This window comes from Bactrocera neohumeralis, chromosome 5, assembly GCF_024586455.1.
Source record: "Bactrocera neohumeralis isolate Rockhampton chromosome 5, APGP_CSIRO_Bneo_wtdbg2-racon-allhic-juicebox.fasta_v2, whole genome shotgun sequence".
Lineage (NCBI taxonomy): Eukaryota > Metazoa > Arthropoda > Insecta > Diptera > Tephritidae > Bactrocera > Bactrocera neohumeralis.
Window position 1 is genome coordinate 1212720 of NC_065922.1, and position 19631 is coordinate 1232350.

Sequence of the window (19631 nt, forward strand, 5' to 3'; positions counted from 1 at the left end):
AAAGCAAACGCCCGAACTCACTCGATTGTGAAATTATGATAGAAACGAGCAAACGACGAAAAGGAAAACGCTAACCAAAGTGAGGAAGTAGTAAAGAATCTCAATAACATTCGTAAAAAATGTGAAATGTGAAGAAAATTAATGATCAACAAGTGAACCGCGACTGACGCAAAGGCAACGGCGAGTGCCGTTCGCAGCACACAAAACACGAAGCTCTGAGCGCTGGTGCGACAAGACAGTTTTCCGAAGATGAACTGACGCGATTGCACACCAAGGCGTTGAGCGTGCGAAAAAATCAGCACTGACGCAAAAAACAGCAATAAAGTTAACAGCAAGTGGGGCGAAGGCGGGAGGACGAGGAGCATGGTTAGAAAGGCAAATAACATAAATACGAACACAAGCTGAAAAAACTGGAAGCGCGGATATTAAAATAATTTAAAGTGTGAAACCAAGTGCAAAATTATTTACAAACTCTAAAAGCAAGAGATGAATGGACGGATGGAATTGACAAAAAACGAAGAGCACAAAAGGCGGAAAAGTTAGCGTTCCTAAACCTTAAAAGAAATAATACAATGAAGTTAAAGCAAGGAGCTTAATTGAAATTGATCAGAAGGATTACATGAAAGCTTGAGATGTGGCGCATGCGCAGTGGACCATCGGTGCAGTGAGCTGTTCAATGAACACAGGAGTGTCTCCAGAGCGATTCATTTGTGTTCAAATGTCGCGTTTGCTGAAAGCGAATGCTCGAGATATTCCACAGGTGCAGATAAGTTTAGGTGCAATCACGCGCACAGTGTCAAGGGATCGCCTCGCATTTAGTGTGATACAAGAAGCCGCTACTCAAATTCTTGGCTACGGCTTTCCTTTGACCAATGAAACAAAGCTGGTGTCTTTCTTGCCTGCTTTTTGATTTCAACCTTAGAAGGCGGAAGACGACGGGGAATTATAGGCACACTTTGAAAAAATAATAAATGTTTATGTGTATGACATTTGGAAATTAGCATATTGCCAATTTTCGCAGCCCTTGTTGTTGAATTTCCATGTCGATATTGCAGTTGAGACCGTTCATTAAGCCCACACATATGTATGTATGAAAAAGGGAACGAAATTCATTAATATAAATATTTGCTCTCCCAATAAACGTTTGGCAGAAAAATAAGCCAAGAGTCAACATCGAATTAACGTAATATTCCGTTGGCAAGTGTCCAACAAACACTTCCTCCCCCCTTCATCCATCTACGACCACATACATACATACAAACATGGATTATTGAAGAGCAGTAGTAAGTGCATAAACCGCGCCGCTAATGAGACCCCCAAATATTTGCTCAGATCGATTTGTGATCGCCAGCTTGGCTCGGCGATTGAACGACGATTTCTTTGAGCAGTGTCGCGTTCGTTGTGTTTGTATTTGCGCGTTAACTGAAATGACAAAAATGCTTTCAACCTCGCAAAGGGTCGCTAACAAGCTGCTTAACAGCGTTAACTAATATTTTATTATCTCCCCATTCTTATCCGAGTATAATGGATGCAAAGTGAATGCGATCACGGGCTGTTTATAATATCAAACTTCGTCACTCTGCCCATAACTAATATCACATAATTCGATATACAAATGTAAACACTATATACACATACATATGTGTGTATGTATGTTTTGCGTAAGGCACACGGTGCTTTATTTAACTTTTTGACACATTTTCAAAGCTTCAGAGTGCTGACGGTCTACTAAGTACACTACTGAATATTTATTGATTTTTAAGAAAATGATGAAAAGATAGTCTCGCTGCTCAGCAACTTAGAGAAGCACGGCAACACCTTTTTACGTAAACATTCGCCTTCCGAAAGCACCGAAAGAGCTGGAATTGGTTTAAGATTTGAAAAATGTGTCTTTATTTCTAAAGACCTTCTCCTCTCATCCAAAGCCTTTTTGCTGTTGACTGCGAAATTATGATTTGGACGCTTCGATATCCAAGTTCAGTTTTTTATTCCACAAACACATAATAACTTCATTGAACTTATTAGGTGTCTTGACATTGAACTTGTTTCATGCGAAGTGTGGTGCTTATTAAACAGAACAGTTATCAAGTGTTTAAGTGAAGAAGTAAAGGAAAAAATTGCGTGCCTATTTGAAGAAGACGAGATAAGTTCCGCCTACGACCTTTACGCCATTTTCATGTTTTTTCGTTTCATTTAAAATCGGAATCAAAGAGCGATTTCTAAGCGTGATGAATCGAAATGAAAACAAAACGCGGAAGTATCACAATATACATAAGTACAAATAAATATGAGCATTCGTATACATACAAACAAGTAAGGAAAGACAGAACTCGGGCGCGATAGAATGATACAAAAGTTATCAATATTGGGTAGTCGAGAAATTGTTTCGAAAATAATGAAGAAATTCGCTACATTTTAAATTTTTTGTATAAAAAACAGAACAAAGCCACGCAAGCCACCATTGAAATTTGTGAAGTATACGGAGACGATGCTGTATTAGTTCGTGTAGTACAACAATGGTTCGTTCGCTTCCGTTCTGGGAATTTCGAAATTTCGATTTACACTGATGTAATAATGTCTCTAGCAGGAAAATGGCGAAAAGTGGTCGACCAAAATTGTACATACATATTTGTCTTTTTAGTTATTAGTATAAATATTTAAAAAAAATCAGTTGAAGTTGATTAGAAATACGAAAATACTTTTTCGACTACCCAATATATGTATGTACATATGTAAATTCGACAAACATTTTTGAGACCAACATGTGTAAGGTGCTGAGTGGAGTTGTAAACCAGATGAGGCCCACTTTAGAGACCGCTTAATAGTACAAAGGCAACCAAAGGACCGATTTCAGACTTTTATGGAAGGAAGCTGTCAGATGTCAGAATTATTTTGATTATTGTATAAGTAATATTTGGCTGCGGTAGGTAAAGTTGAAGAATAGTGTACATTTATACATACAAGGGGCGTTCAAGGACTTTTTTAATTTAGCGCCCTCTGGTGGCGCCATCTATATGTCGACTGATGCGTTAGAATCTGCTATCTTTATCGATTGTCCAGTGACATTTCATTTCGGTGCGGGAAATCATGGAATTAACTTATCTTTCCCCTTTATCTGTTTGGATTATCCTAAAAGGTGAATAAATCTGTCATACTCTTATGCAACATGTTCCGCGAGTACTAAAACATGCAATTATTGAAAACACAATAACGAAAAAAATAATGAAAGCCGCAAAATCTATTGTTAATATCATTAACGTGGCCATTGTTCCAGCATACACACGCACACACACACAGAGATATTGCGAGAGTGCAGATGAAGCCAATCAAAACACATACAACAGTGAGACAGCGGGATAAGCACAGTCCAAAAGAACAACGAAGCAGAAACTACCAAAAATAAATATTTTATGAAACCACAATTGATTTGCGCTCACACACATGGCGTGCACTTTCATACAGTTACAAATACAAGCGCTTGCGATCACATACACAGACCCACAGTTAGTATGGAACCACTTTTGAAATTTCGTCTAAAGATTGACAAATGACTAATCAGCGCTTGTGGTCGTTATTGGCGAGACCTTGGCTGTGTCAGCGTGTGTCGGCCACACACATGTGCACACATCTACATTTACATGCATTTACATACACATACACATGCGACATACTACGTAACCTGCAATTAAATATCACACAACTAAGCATTCCAGCTCGAAATCGTACTAGTCGCAAAAATACTGAACTTCAGCCGAAATTTTCAAACTATATTTAACTCTGAAATTTTTATACACAGGGGTTCATCAACAAATTTGTTTCGATTTTGGATTTGGCCCGCAATTGAACAAGTTCTTTTCAAGTCTATTTTGAACCAGTAGGAATTGACGTCTCGTGGGACATCAACACTTAGAAGATTGCGGGCGGCATAGTCAGGCCAGCGCTCCATACTAGTTGTAGAGTAGTTTATAAATGGTTTGCTTCACCGCCTTCTCGCATTCGAGCATTCATATTAAGTTATTGAATTCATGAGAGTTTGCTATGTGGTGGTTGTAGCAGTAAACACACTACAAGTTCGATCACCTTCAGCAGCCTAATCGGACGCAATTAAGTCGGTATTAGATGACGATTCTTAACAGAGCCATAAGTGTGGCTGTCATTTCCCTGCCACTATAATTGCACAATAATAATAAATATGTGAGTAAACACATAAACACACATGCGACTGGGCAGTCAGGTCGGTTGTCACTCACACGCGAGCGATGCCGCTACAGAACTGCTGCCGCCAACTAAAAAACCGCTGCCAACAAAAGAGACCGAGCCAAAGCACATAGTCCATGCATATACACACATCAAATTATTCACAAATGTGCATACAATTTGTACATACATGTATTTATGTATACGTGTTAGTAATCCAAATGACAATAAATATCTATGCCTTGTGCAGTAAATACGGTAAAGCACTGCTTCTTTACCAAAACACTGCCTCTCTGCTTGTCTTCCATAGCCAGGAGCGTGAACGCAAACTATCACCTTTTCTTAGATGTCGTTAAATATTAATGACACTTTTTTGGGTCGGTTTTAATTACGATTTAATGATTCGTTTTGTTTCATTCATCGTTTGCCCACCAATTGCTCATTTGGTTGTGTATTCACTTCGAAAAAGTGTCGAACTATTAATAGTCATTGATTCATTAGACGATCTTAGACCATTCGAAGCTGACAGAATACAGTTGACATTCATAACGGATGCAGTTGATGATCATTATTGGATTGTAATAACCGTGTATAACCGATTTGATTTCGCTTTGTGTTTGCGCCTTATGAGAATTTCATGCTTTTTTACCTGGCGGACAAAAACGGCTAGAGAACATAAAATTAAATAGTTTTTATTGTTTAAAAATTATGCACACACTAAAAATAAATATTTTGTAATTACAAGCAAAATAATGTTAATCCTTAGTCAATAGAAACTATACTTTTTCTCGGCCAACCGAACTTTCTTGAAGCTTCCAGAAATTCAAAGCATTCAAAGTAAACTCTGACTAAACTAAATATTCAAATGCGACTTCGAGTTAATCCCACATACTTTTATATATTACATTATATACTTAAATATTGACATTTATACATACATATGTACACATAGTGAGCGATGCCTAAGGTAAACGGATTATACAAATTATTTTCATCACATCATCGAAGGCATGCAAGAGCAGACCAACATCCGTCAAGCAGTATACAACCTTGAGGTAAACTCACATGACGCCCTGATGTCCCCCATGGCCATACCGCACTGACTCTAATCGTCTAATCGTCCGGCATCGAGTCAAATTCGTATTTACCTTTTTCAAATCATTAATTATGATTTTCATTCATCAATTTGCTTAAAGTCAATCTTTAACTGTTCTTCATATTTCTTTTCTCTAATATCTCTTGCCTGTCCGGCGGTGATTTCATTTGCCGAAAACCATTGACTGAAATGGTGACTAACAACAGCTCATCTATTTATCCATGGACATGAATATAGATACCCCGTAGTACCTTTGACATATTAATCCCGGGTTGTTGACTAACGGTTTTCGTAACAAGCGCCAAGGAAGATGATTTTATACTATGTGCAGAAACAAAAAAATTCTATTTCGAAAATGTGAAAGAATTGTGAAATAATAATCTGGTGAAATAAGCGAATTCTGCTTCAAATGTGCCCCAATTCGGAAATAAATGGTGTAACTAGAGGGAGCAGGGGCATACGCAAAGCAAAACTCAAAAATGTCTGCGCACATTTAAACACAGGTTTAAATATTCAAGAGCCCTGAAGATATTGTGACTGGTACAAAAGCGGAAACGATTTGTTTAATTTAACATTGATTCATTGTATATACATACATATATACATATGTATGTATGTGTGTAGCTCTGGGCTACAGCGGTGGAATGCTTAATTTTAGAGATCTTAGCAAAGTTGTTATTTCATTTAAATTTACATAAATACGCATGTTCATATGTACATACATATGCGTGAATGGAACGCCAAACTTTTTAAGTTGTTCCAATAGTTGAGTACACAGACTTGAAGAAAACGCTAAATTTAGTGATTTTTTCCGTCAAAATGATGGATAAGTTCACTTTCATTTGACATAACCTCAACCGTTAAGTGAAGAGAGCGTTTACAAATATTTGCACATTATTTTTAATCGGTATTAAGATGGGAATCGATTCTGGATCCAACTATGGTTGCGCTTCTGATAAGTAGCTGACACCGCAGCGCTATCGCCGTCTCGAATCGCTCAAAGTGAATTCTCCAAAAAGCATTAAACTTATGGCGCGCAACGTGGATGATAAAATTAGATACTTAAACGACAAAGAAAACAAGTTTTGCTTTAAATCGAAACGCCTGATTAGCATAGGTCTAAAACAACGGCGCGGTCTCCTCCCGTGTGCCGCATAGACCATATGTGTGCATACACGTACTTACACATGTAACTAAGATAAATTAATGAGCAGCCAAGGCATTTAATCAAACAAATTGGATCATAGCGATCCAGCTCGCCGAAAGAGTAAGGCAATAGGCCAATAACTTTGTTGTAGCAGCTGTGACCTTTACGCGCCAGCCGCCGCCGCACAGATAATCAGCCGTAGAGGCCGACAAACGCCGCACAGTGACAGAAGCACACACTTCATACACACATCCATATGTATGCATGTACATGTACATATACATAAGTTACACCTTTCATGAAGCCGCAGCAGCGCCTACAACGATTTGCATATGAAGTACCGCTACTGAGAGCCTTGTGGCGGCACGGCAATAAAGGAGTATCAAGCGAATAGCTAAGTTGACACCTTTTATAATTTTTTAATTACTTTACGCTTTTTGATTTGTTTTTATGTCTTTCTTTTCTTTCGAATTTCGGTCCATAACAAAAGTAAGCAATCAAATAAGACCTTTTCGATGAATTTAATAGCTGGCTCGATGTGACTTAGCCTAAGCCGCTGTGATAAATTTCGACCACCAAAGAGCATAACTTGTTACTGCCTCACGTTAATCATATTCGGACAAGGTAGCCGCACAAAAAACCATTAAATGCAAATTAATTTGGAAACTTTGTGTCACAATTTGTTGTCAACTTACTCCAGATGTGCTGCCAACTCGCATATTAACGTCTGTTTGGATAGTATTTATTACATATTCGACTTTTTTGTGTTTCCGCGAACTCATTTTTAGACGCATGTTCCCAATAGAGTGACGTTCTGTGGCTTTACTTGGAAATTGGGAGTCAAAATTTAGAGTCATTTCTTATGGAATTATATATAGTAAATACATCGACGACTTCGAACCTCGTGGAGACTCTGTTAGTTAGAAAAAATAGTGGGAATTCTGAAAAAGAGAAATAAACTTATTACATCACATTTTGCTCATTGGCTCTTACAATTTTTTAATAAGCCAAGCAAGTTCATTCCTTCGAACTTATTTTCTCAATAGCGACTATTCACTCAGCTGATAAAAACACACGCTCATAATTGTTTTATTGTTACTGTTCGAATGAAAAAAAAAGTGAAAATGCTGTTGTTATGGAATTCAACTGGACCTTGTGGCTAAAATCGCAAGAAAACATTATTGTATAAATGGCGGCTTGAAAGTGTCATGACTTGACAACTACGTCGCCTCGCTTCAGGCATACACCGTGAGATAAGCGAAACGTGTACCTGTGTACGAACATGCTCACATGAATTCGAAATCGACGAATACGTTTAAGCAGCTATCAAACGAGACAAAAGCTTCAACGGAGAATAACAACTGGAGCTCCGAGGAGCTTCGGAATGATCGAACGAGTGCGGAAAGAGCGACAATTTAAGTGGTTTGTCGGTGATGATGACGAAGAGGGTGCAACTGTCACTTCACGAAATGACAATCAACAACAATAGCAATATGGCGACATGGCAGCTTTCGTCCATAGCATTTCTTTACAATCGTTCCGTTACCTCTCTTATGTATGTACATACATGTGTATATTTGTACATGAATTGATTTGCAGAGACAAGTACACACATCACGTGACGATGCGCGTTGCACCATAAATAACTAAGAGAATTTGGAGTTGAGTTCTGACTTGAATAAAAACAAGTTGATAACCTAAATTATATTAAAATATTAAAATACAAAATTCATACGAGACAACCCTTATCCAACCGAGTTGCAATCGGTACATACATACATATGTACATATGTAGTACATATGTGTAGATGTCCATCCTTCCGGTTGAAATTCATAAAACATATTATCTAAGTTCGTAGTCTGTCTCAACTGGTTTATAATAACGTTGTATGGACACCTCGCAATATATACTATTTTCTAAATATTCTCATTAAAAATAATTGCTAAATTACCGTACCCTCAATCACATCGTCAGCCTTCTGGCGACATTCTCTAATAGTAACTCAAATATCATGCAACTGTACATGCAGTTTTATTACATACATATGAATATCTGACACAGACATGCATACTCACATCGATATATTGGGTCGTTCACTAAGTAATTTTCTTTTTTTGGCAAGCTACAATTGGCAAGCAAATTACAGTCCTTAATGCGGCGAAGAAAATTTTGTTCTGTAAGAACTTGAGAACCCCATGTGTCAAGCTTTAAAATTAATCCTAGACCTAGATCATGTGCTTGTGCAGGGTCGCGTTAGACAAATTAAATCTTTCAGCAATTCCTCAAGTTGTTATTCGACGATTTTTACAGACCAAAGACTTTATTTTATCCACATCCACAAATTTTGCAGACTAATTTTTGCATTGACGCGCGGTCAACACATCTTCTCCGTACACTTCACATAATTTTCGCCTTGCTTGAACTGCATTTTTTCCTTTTGATAAGTTTGACTGTAGAATATGCCGAAAATGTTATTTTCGAGCATCTAACAAAAACTATTCCAAAAAATTCTTAAACAAGCCTCGCTAGTTCAGCTGTAAGTGTGCAGTTGTCTGCGAAAAAAAAAATCAATAATATCAACTGTTGTCATCAAATGACACTTACTTAGCGAACGACCCAATACATGTGCATGTGTATGTGTCGCAGCACAATTATGGCAATTTAGCATAGTGACTGCAACCGCGGCCATCGCGAATTGCTCGTAATGTCATTTCAAATGCCGCACACATAATTTGCAAACATATTTACACACATAAATGCATACAAGTGTTCATACGAGTGGCCATTAATATTGCCATATCGCAGCAATACTATTTTAAAGTGGGGAATTGAATTGCTTTTCCTTTGAGGCGTTCAAAAACTTGAGTAAATTCAAATGTCATACAAAAACTTCTTTTGCGCAAGGGCCAGGAATTGCACAAAGACAAGTAAGGAAGGGATAATTTCGGGTGCAATCGAACATTTTATACTCTTGCTACTTGGAGGCATCAAAGCCAGGGAAATACCTTAAGGTGTAAAATCCAAGCAATTTTATATACGAAAATCATTATATGTACCTATTATATGGGAATTGGGGTACTATCGACCCGATATTATCTGGCTTTCATTAAGGTATGGGTCCTCACATACAATTACCAATCACATGGACTAAAGTCCATGATATTAGTTATATGGGGACTAGGTCCAGTTTTCGGCCGATTTTTTACGCACAAAGACACACTGTTACGAGTAAAACACGCTCTGTAATTTTTATTCAGGTATCATAAAATATTCAAATATCAAATATTGGCCGGTATATGCAGTATAAAGTCACCCGGAAGTTCGAAAATCTTTACATTAGGTACATACACATATGGGTCTCAGGGATGTACTGACCTGTTTCAACCTATTTTACACACACACATGGATATACTACTATTAGGAAAGGATTCTATACAAATTTCAATTACCAGTATATATCACTCCATTGATTGATATTTTCGGTCAAAAGTCACTATGGATGCTGGGGTCCACATTTCCGGTATTTGGGGGCTGGAACAATTTTGGTTGAATTTGGGAAATTTTTGGTCGTAAGTTGACATGTTTTCAAAATTTATTTATTTTCATTATAATAATTTTTATCCCGTTATATTATTTACTTTTCGATTTGTACACTGGAAAGTGAAAGAATCAAATGGATTTTAAGACTGTGTAATATGCGAAGTAGGCGTAGTTGTAGTCCAATTTCGCCTACTTTGAATATGAGATTAAGGTCACGTACTAAATATAGTCGAAATCGGTCGGTCGGGTTTCGAGTTATGTGATTTCACCAAAAAGTGGGCGGTGCAACGCCCATCGTCCAATTTTTACTAGTAGAGAGCTTTTTCATATACATACAAACGTACCCAATTCCCCATTGTTATTCACTTCGGATTCGAATGAAACTCCAACTTTTAAGGGCTGACCAAAAAAATACAATTGGAGTTTTGTTGTTTCCTGACTTTTGCCACTAACTCCATCGATGAGATATCCACTCCCTTATCAAACCACTGCCGTCGTCCGCATCTGCGGTTTCAGACGCAGTGGAATTACTAACTGTGTGTATAAGCTGTAGTCAGAAAATCGTTTAACAGACCTCACAGTATTGTCAATAGAAGTATTTCAATGAATTTCATTGAAAAAGTCATAAGCCAAGACCTCCCAAAGCGGCCTATACTCGTATTCCACAATGCTGTACTTGAAGAAGCACTTGACCAAATAATAACAATAATGATGTGACAATTTTGTATGGTCACTTCAGCTCTCAGTGATATGTGACACTTAAGACAATAACAATAACAAAAACTACAATAGCCAACCTACAGCCTACGAAGTCGACCAACTGCCGCAGGAACAGTCACGTCGAAGACCTGGTCATAACCGAAGTGCGACTGATGGGGCACTTGAGGACGTACGGCAACAAAACCAAAACATGTCTGAAAGTACTCCAAAACGAACCGATCACACAATCCGCATACACACCACACATTCATACATACATATACGAAACTAAAGCAAGTTGTGTGAGTACACGGTCAAGCTTAGGTATGCGTTTGGGTTCTAAACGCTTCTACCTCAATGCTGAAACCCTCATAGAGCCAGTAAAGTCGATGCAGTCGCGTTGATATAGTGTAGTGTCCTCGCATAAACATCAAGTAGCCCGTGCTGTGTGCTTAATACTCACACATGCAAACATGTATGCACAAATATGTGCGGCAGCGCTTTCGTTTATTGAGCGCTCGAGCGGGAACGAAACATTTTCACAATTCCACTGTCATTGCGCGTTAACTGCAACACATACGAGTGCTGTGACGCGCCGAGTCGAGCGGCTCTTAAGCGGAGCACAATGGTGCTAAACGTAAATGTCGCGCTGCCATTGAGCAAATAAAGCTGAACGCGCACAAGCAGACAGTGTGTATGTGCATGATAAGGTGTAGGTGAGGGTTTGCGGGAGCCTTGCCGCATTCACATCGCGATTCTGAGGCGTTTGAGGTTATTTTATGGACGTGTTTACTTAATGACAAGGGTCCGCAGCAAGAGCACTTGACAGTCCTGCTGCGAGTTAAGGCGATGTGCGACTATTTATTTGAGAGCTAGTGGGTTTTAGTTGAGAAACGTTGTTGAGAATGCTTGCTGCATTTGATTTCTTTGTAAATATGAGTGTAATTTGAATTTTTACATTTGTTTTTCTGTTTTTTTCATTTCTTTCAGATTTTATCAGCAGTGCAATTGAACCTGGAATTTCCTTAGCTGCGAGAGGCGAACGATTCGCCATGCCGAATCCGTGCGCTTTGGTGTATTCGACTTGCATATTCAGCGACTGCTTCTGTAAAAGCAACGACCTAGGTTACATCGGCGGGCGAGATCTTCTAGTCTTTACTACAACTGCTAATACGCTAATCTGCGCAAAACGGCGACTTAATGAATATTAATCAGGAAAATTGCAACAACGGATTCCAGCAGCGACCTCCAGAACACCAGTATCCGCCAGCACAACACTACTCGCTTTCACTACAGCCGACGCTACATCAGTCGGTATCTGCTGCTGCCGCTGCCGCCATCGATACCGGACCGCACTCGCTCTCAACCAACTCACAGCTGCAAGACCTCGAGCTTGAATATTTGAAGAAGGCGCACGCTCACGCTCAAGCGCATGCTCAAGCACAGGCCGCCGCTCTTGTTTACAACTACGAGAGACAGCAGCAACATCAACTGCAACAACAACAGCAACAGCAAGCGCTAGGGCGACGTTCAAGTGCCGATCACGAGTTTCCCATTAAACGGAACACCCATCATAAGCATAGTTTAGCAATAACGACGTCAGCTTCTATGGTTATGTCACCGAGTCGACGTCCGTCGCCGCCGCGTGCAGTTGCGCATCCACTGAATATGCATATGAGTTCTTTGGCGCATGCGCAGATGCAGCTTCAGTCCCAGTTGCATCAAAAGTTTTCGGCAGCAGTTGCCGGTGGCAACAACCTGACGCCGACAAATCATTTGACCACTTACTTTCGAAACCAGACTTCCCCAGCTTGTGGCATACCGCCCTTGCCTCCACTCCCACCAACTTCCAGCGGTAGCACAGCAAACACGCAGCAGCAGCACTCACCAGCGAATTCGGTCAACGCGAGTGGGAGTAGCCCTGGTGGCAACCTTCAGCAATCAGCTAATTCGAAGTCTTCGCACAATCAGCACAACCCGCTAAGTCACTTGCAGAGCATGCAACCATTCGACTTTCGCAAGATCAGCTCGGCAGCTTTTGGAGCTATGCCATCGCTGCCACCAACACGCATGAGCCCCAACGAAATTGCACATCATCAACATTTACAGCAGCAAGCAGCTCAGCAAGCCGCAATGCTAGCGCAAGCACGTCGTCGCATAAATGAAGCTTCCACTCCATCAGAGAAGAATGCCGCAGTCGCTGCAGCTGCCGCTGCTGCAGCCCAAAGTAATCAGTTCTTCAATGCGATGGCTATATCGGGACATCCGTTGCCTTTTCCTTTACCTCCACCGCCCCCACTACCTACGCACGGGCCGCCGGGCACATCTCCATCGAGTGTGCCGTCAGCATCTAGCTTACCACCGGGTTTAACTAGTAACCAAGTGGCAGCTATAGCGGCAGCGGCTGCAGCTTCTGGCAACCCAATGCCTCACAGTCTTCTGGCGTCACATTTTCCCACTATTAATCCTGTCCTCAACATGGGAAAGCCACCATCCGTACGATCTAAATCTCCAGAAACTGAAGAATCGAAGCATACATTACACCGGTCAGACAGCGGAAATATGGGCCATCTACGCGAAGGTGGCAGTGTGGCACATGCACAACACCCAAACTCTAATCGGCATCATCATCATCCCGTGACGCCACCCATTTCCATAGGCTCCGCGGCCATCTCTAGTTCATACCAAAGTCAACATCATGAAGCCCGTCAATCGCGTTCAAGCCAAATGGAACACTCATCCTCTCACTCCTCACAGCGACTTACACGATTTTCTGCCAGTTCTAGCATACGACCCGGACGAAAATCTCATTCACCGGGCAAACGTCAATGGGGCACATTGCCTGCTAATTTGGGAACACAATTTATCAACCCAGTTACCGGCAAGAAACGTGTACAATGCAATGTCTGTTTAAAGACTTTCTGCGACAAGGGCGCGCTGAAAATACACTTTTCAGCAGTACACTTGCGAGAAATGCACAAATGTACGGTTGATGGGTGTAGTATGATGTTTAGTTCTCGTCGGTCTAGAAATCGTCATAGCGCTAATCCGAATCCGAAACTGCATTCTCCTCACCTTAGACGCAAAATATCACCCCATGATGGACGTACGGCCCAACCGCACCCATTACTATTACAACCACCCAATGGACTTATGGCTGGTCTCAACCCATTCGGCACTTTTCCGTTACTGACGCCACCGCCCGATATGAGACACCATCATATGGCCAGCATGCATGATATGAAGCATGGTTCAGCTGAATTAATGCATCGTTCTTATATGGACAATGCAATGTTGGGACAGTACAATACACGATCTCGCCACCGCCAAGATAGCGAAAGTCATTTAGACGATGACGAGGACGACAGCATTTTGGATGGGGGCATTCACATAGGAGATGATGATGACGATGATGATGATGACGACGACGGCGAGGGTATAGTTGTGGTGGGAGATGAAGCCGACAGTATTTTAGAGAAAACGAACTCAGAGGACTACAACACTGATGGCGATGGCGATGGCGATGGCGACGAAGCTACCGACATAGGTGAAAATAGTCACGATATGGATCTCACCACATCTACACCTACAACGACTGACTATAAGCAAAAAACCAAAGATGCATCTTCCAATAAGGAACAAGGCGGTGACTGTGGCATGGTCGTTGAGTCAGGTGCAACAGATCAACACAGTAGCGAGAGTAACGATGACTCTTTGAGTGTTGCGGATTCCTTCAGTATGCGCGGTGATTACGAAAGTTATACATTTCCGGGCATAGGCAGTGGAGGTAGTAACAGTACCGCAAACACACCAAGCTCAACGTCAAACAAAAGAAAACGTAAAAGTCAGAACCCAGTTCGATGTACAGTGCAATCTGATGAAAATTCCTGTGATAACTCTACTGAATTCGATGTAGCCGCCGATTTATCACTGAAAAAAGCTTCACCAAAAACACCTTTTGCGAATAAGGAAACCAAGGCTGATGGTTCAAAAGAAAATACATCTTTAGATTTATCAAAACGAACTCGAAAATCTCAAAGCCCTGAACCACCCGTAGCTAACTCAAATCCCAGTGAGAGTACGAAAGTACTTCCATCACCACCGCTAACACCATCAACATCGATTAGTGAACCTACATCATCGGCACGCCCACATCTATTGCCCAGCACGCAGCTGAAATCAGAGCCAATCGACGAAGATTATGAACAACAACTAGATATTCAGAATGGCTCCAACACAACAACAGCTCAAGAACAAGTGCATTCATTAGACTTATCAGCCAGCAATAAGCGAAGCTCGGAGCATATGGTGGATCCATCAGATTCGACAACCAAAAGTTCAGATGATAATGAGAAACTAATTACCTCGATTAAGCAGGAACAAATAGAAGAAGAGCATACATTAGCAGCCACAAATGCAAATTCGAATCGAAATGAACATTGTTCAGTGAGGATAAAAAGTGAGCTGGTAGAAGAAGAGAGCAAATTGGACATATCAACCACGGACGCAGCATGTCAAATCAAAAACAATAACAATAATGTCTTACAATCAAATGCGGACACCAAGTGTAGGGAGAAATACGACATCTCAACTGCGCCAAACGATTCCCTGCACCAGCAAACCAACCAAGAAACCAATGGAGAAATGTTACCAGAAGAGACCGAAGTACCGATCGACAAAGATAACCCACTCAAGTGCACGGCGTGCGGTGAAGTATTCCAGAATCACTTCCATTTAAAAACACACTACCAAAATGTGCATCTGAAATTGCACCATAAATGCAACATTGACGGCTGCAACGCTGCCTTTCCTTCGAAACGGAGCCGAGACCGCCACAGTTCCAATTTGAATTTACACCGAAAATTGCTGTCAACGGGCGACAACCACCACCACGACTCTCTGCCCGAACATATGACAACGAATAGTAATAAGAGCTTCGACAGCGCTAACAACCCGAACTGCAGCGTAGCCAATTCAATTCAAGCTGAATTTTTGGCTCGACTTTATGCTGGTTCACACGGTTTACCTCCATTGAACTTTGATGCTCTGAAACAACATTTACCGGCACCGGTTACACATGCACAAAACTTTCCAGAGGCAACTTTTATGACAGATCCGCGACTTTTACTCAGTCATCCAAGTAATCCATTGCTCTTCCCTGGCCTAACCGGGCTTCCAGGATTCCCCCACTTAGCACCTCACTTATTAGCTGCGCCATTCAATGGCCTTAATCCATTTTGTCGTCGGCCTTCATCCGAGTCGCACTCGCCACACTCCACGCCACCACCTTCAAGTACGGTGCGTTCACCACACTGCTCCCCGCATAGCAGCGGACAACAACCATCTAAAACCTTGTCCGAACGATCCTACCAAAATTCACCGACGGATTGCGACGCCAGCACAGGATCACCGAGCGTCCCCGAAAAAAGCCTTGCGAAAGCGTCGACGGCAAGTGCTTCGCATCTGCTTCCACCCCCACCACAAGGTCAGACGCCCGATCGAATATCATGACCATATGCCACACGCTTTGCAGAAATGATTTCTTACCGACAGTGATCACTCGACTGACGACGTACATCGGCCAGGCACACAGTCCGCTGAGCTGCAGTGCAGTATACCAACGCCAGCTAAGTGGACAGACATCAACAATAAACTAGCTTACAGCGAGGATAAATAGCTCAATAATTTATTTTACAAGCGTAAGAACACACACACACACAATAACATAAATGCACAAGAGTAAATTTTAATTTAGCCAATAGTGAGTATTGATGGTAGATTCTAGGGTCCGGGGAAGATGCACTCGCGCGTATTTCGCCACAAGAGATGGTGAATTATAGAATCACGTATTAATCTAGCAATAAGAATTGATCAAAACAAGTACACAACCACATCCACACAAATATATACATATGTATATATACTGGTCCTAGAGTGGGGTTGATTCAGTCTAATGAATAAAACAAAAATCCTTCAAACACAGATATGTACGTACACGCATACATGTATCGGTGCCAAAGATTTCCTAACTTACCACAAATTCCAACAAAAAATTTATTTCCACTTATTCGAAAAAGCTTCAGAAATTCTACTCAATTTCATAACTGCAAAAACTAGAAGAATTTTGATACCAGAAACCGTTGGCAACTGGGAAAAGTAGGCCTTCGAGGAAATTGTAGGAAATGGAACTGTTTCATTACTCACCTACACACTGGCACAGATACAAGTATGTGCACGCATACAATTTTAAAAAATTGTTTCAGAAAATCTGAAATTGTGTTTGGCGGACCATTAATGACTACCAGTAATTGTTTGTGCTTGTACAATCGACTTGTAAACAGCTTTGTTAATTAATATATCTACAAATAACTAACATATATATAATTATATAATAAAACACATACATACGTACATAAAATCGTTCGTATTTATTATTTGATTCGAAACAAAATGGTTTTTATATACGATTTTGTTGTCACGCGATAACGCTAAGCTCTAGTTAAAAATTATGTTGTATAATCTATAGTTTAAGTGTAATATATTGATAATTAGAAAATATTGAATTTTATGCAATAAAATCTTTAACGAAACAATTGAAATTCTGGACTTGCTTCTCTTTCACTTTAGAGGAAAAACTAATTTAAGAAAAATTAGGTAAAGTTACATAGCAGGTGAGGTCTCGTTATTTCCAAAAAGCCATTATTGTAATTATTGTTCACGGGACTGGCATCGGTTAAGATTAGGAAATCGAAAATCTTTTTTTTTGTTTTCGACATAACTGGAGTTCATACCAACAATTTTGCAGAGTAAAACCTTCATAGGTGAATAAGCAGGAGACCTCATAATTCGATGAGCACAATGCACCGAAATTAGCAGTTTCGTTAACTAAGGAACTTTAATCACCCCCGCTTTGTCGATTGCACTAAATCTTCAGCTTCTATGTTTTCCGTTTAAAACATCGTTTTCAAGTAAAGTTTAATTGGGTATTCATGGTTCATTGAGACACCTGTAACATAACCTCCAGATCCAGAAGCAAAACTTTCAAATATTTTGAATTGGAAAGTTGAAACTGAAAATCATCAATTATTAGCAGTTGGATGCAAAACTGAGGTGTAGATATGGTACTCGTTTCATTGATTGTCACTAAGGTTTATACAATTATTCAAAATTTCGTTTTCAGTTCGTTCCAAAGTACGTTAAAGCGGTCGCGGTTAAATGTTCAGATGGCGGCACTCCTGAAGAGTGGGGTATATCCAATATCCGATCACAATCTTCCGAGTGGAATCAGAGGAATGCAGAATTTAAGAGCTTTGGGTGGAATATGCGAAAAGGAACTTCGAATAAGGTACTTGCTCTACGGAAATAATTGGCTAAAACAAAGCCACATAACCAAACTAATTTATCAGCAGCTTGGCTTTCTTTTTAAAAGGTTTGAAACAACTTTACTAAGCTAAGACCGCTATTAAAAGGAGTGGATTGAAGGATCAAGTTAATTAGTTTATTTATATAAACCATTGTAAACAGACTGAACTAAACAGCGTGAACATGCAATAATCATGCGACCTTCGAAACCTCCATAGCCCTTAATAATTGGGGCTCTCGTAACATTACATCGCAGGGATATTCAGTTTTCATTGAATCAGTTTGTAGGCGTTATGTTCCGAAACAGCATCATATGATCACAGGATTTCAAAACGATATGAAATGTCCCTTTTGGAAGAATTAGTAAGATCTATTCGATACACCAAAACATCTAGTAAGCCCTGCCATTAAATAAGACGAAATTGTATTTTAAATATGACAAAATAAATAATTTGGAGATTTTATGCTTTTTACCTTCCTTACAAAGGCTCTTTCGCTCAACGTAAATGGAGATAGAGCTCTAATGGGGTGTGATATAGAAAACTTATACATATATCGACATTCGATACAAGGCCAACCACTAGCTAACAATATATGATACATATAGTTTGTTCAAAACGGGAAATGATTACGATTTCACAGTGGAATATAGAGATTTTAGTTTAAAAAATTTTATATAAAGAGGCGCCGATAAGGCTTCGCTTGATATCATTGCCAGTGTGAATACAACTGTTACTGAGGACTACCGTTGCAAATATAATTGTTCGTGTTAAAATTTTGTTGAAAATAGTTTGCATTCGCCCCACTAACAAGTTTCAAGGCAATTAAGTGTGTGTGATATAGACGAAATTTCATGTACTACACATTTCCCTTGAGCGAACTATGCATCCGGCGCTCCGCGGACCGAAGAGGGCCGTTTATTTTCCGAAACATTGCCAACTTCCGTTAGCAAAGCGATTGGATTCGCGATTCGGCTTACATATATGGAGGACAACAAGCTGTTTCAGGGGAGGACCTTATGTGAAAGGGCGCCAGTTGCCACATATCACTGGCTTTCCGTCGGTAGCTGCTCCGATAGGCAGACAAGTTGAATGCATTTTCAGCAGTAACACGTGGAGTTCACAAACAGGCGACCCAATTAGGATAGGTTAGTTCACATTTTAAGGGTGAGGAGAGGGACAGCTTTAAACGTGGCATGAAACTGATGGCCTCAAATGACTTTTGCACTTTAACGCCTTTTTAATTGTGCAAAGTTTGCAATTCCGTTGCATACAAGCAGGCGCAATTTTTAGACAGCCAGCTGTATACAAGTTAGTGTATTAAAATACAAATGCATATGGCGGCTTTATGTCTTTCTGCACGAAAACAAATCGTCTCATTCGACCCACCGTACATCCCATGACGACGGCCACCCCCACCCGCACCCATACAGTCACCAGTCGCACATACACTGCAAATGGTGGATCAGGCCACCCACACAATATAACGCGATGCCATGCCTTCCCCTGAACTGAGGCATGTCCGTGCCGCTATCATGACCTCGCGCAATTCAGTAATTGTTGCTGAGGGTTGTGGCAATTACTCTTCCT

General features: G+C 40.4%; 1 protein-coding gene across 6 annotated transcripts in view; it reads left to right on the forward strand.

Annotated features, from left to right (window-relative positions):
• Positions 1-16914, forward strand: part of LOC126758161 (uncharacterized) — a 30496-nt gene extending 13582 nt beyond the window's left edge. For all 6 annotated transcript variants that reach the window (XM_050472256.1, XM_050472255.1, XM_050472257.1 and 3 more), the window contains one exon: positions 11671-16914. In XM_050472256.1, the coding sequence (XP_050328213.1) occupies positions 11881-16191 (4311 nt within the window). In that variant the 5' untranslated portion in view covers positions 11671-11880 and the 3' untranslated portion in view covers positions 16192-16914. The remainder of the gene's footprint in view (positions 1-11670) is intronic.
• The last annotated feature ends 2717 nt before the right edge of the window (positions 16915-19631 follow it).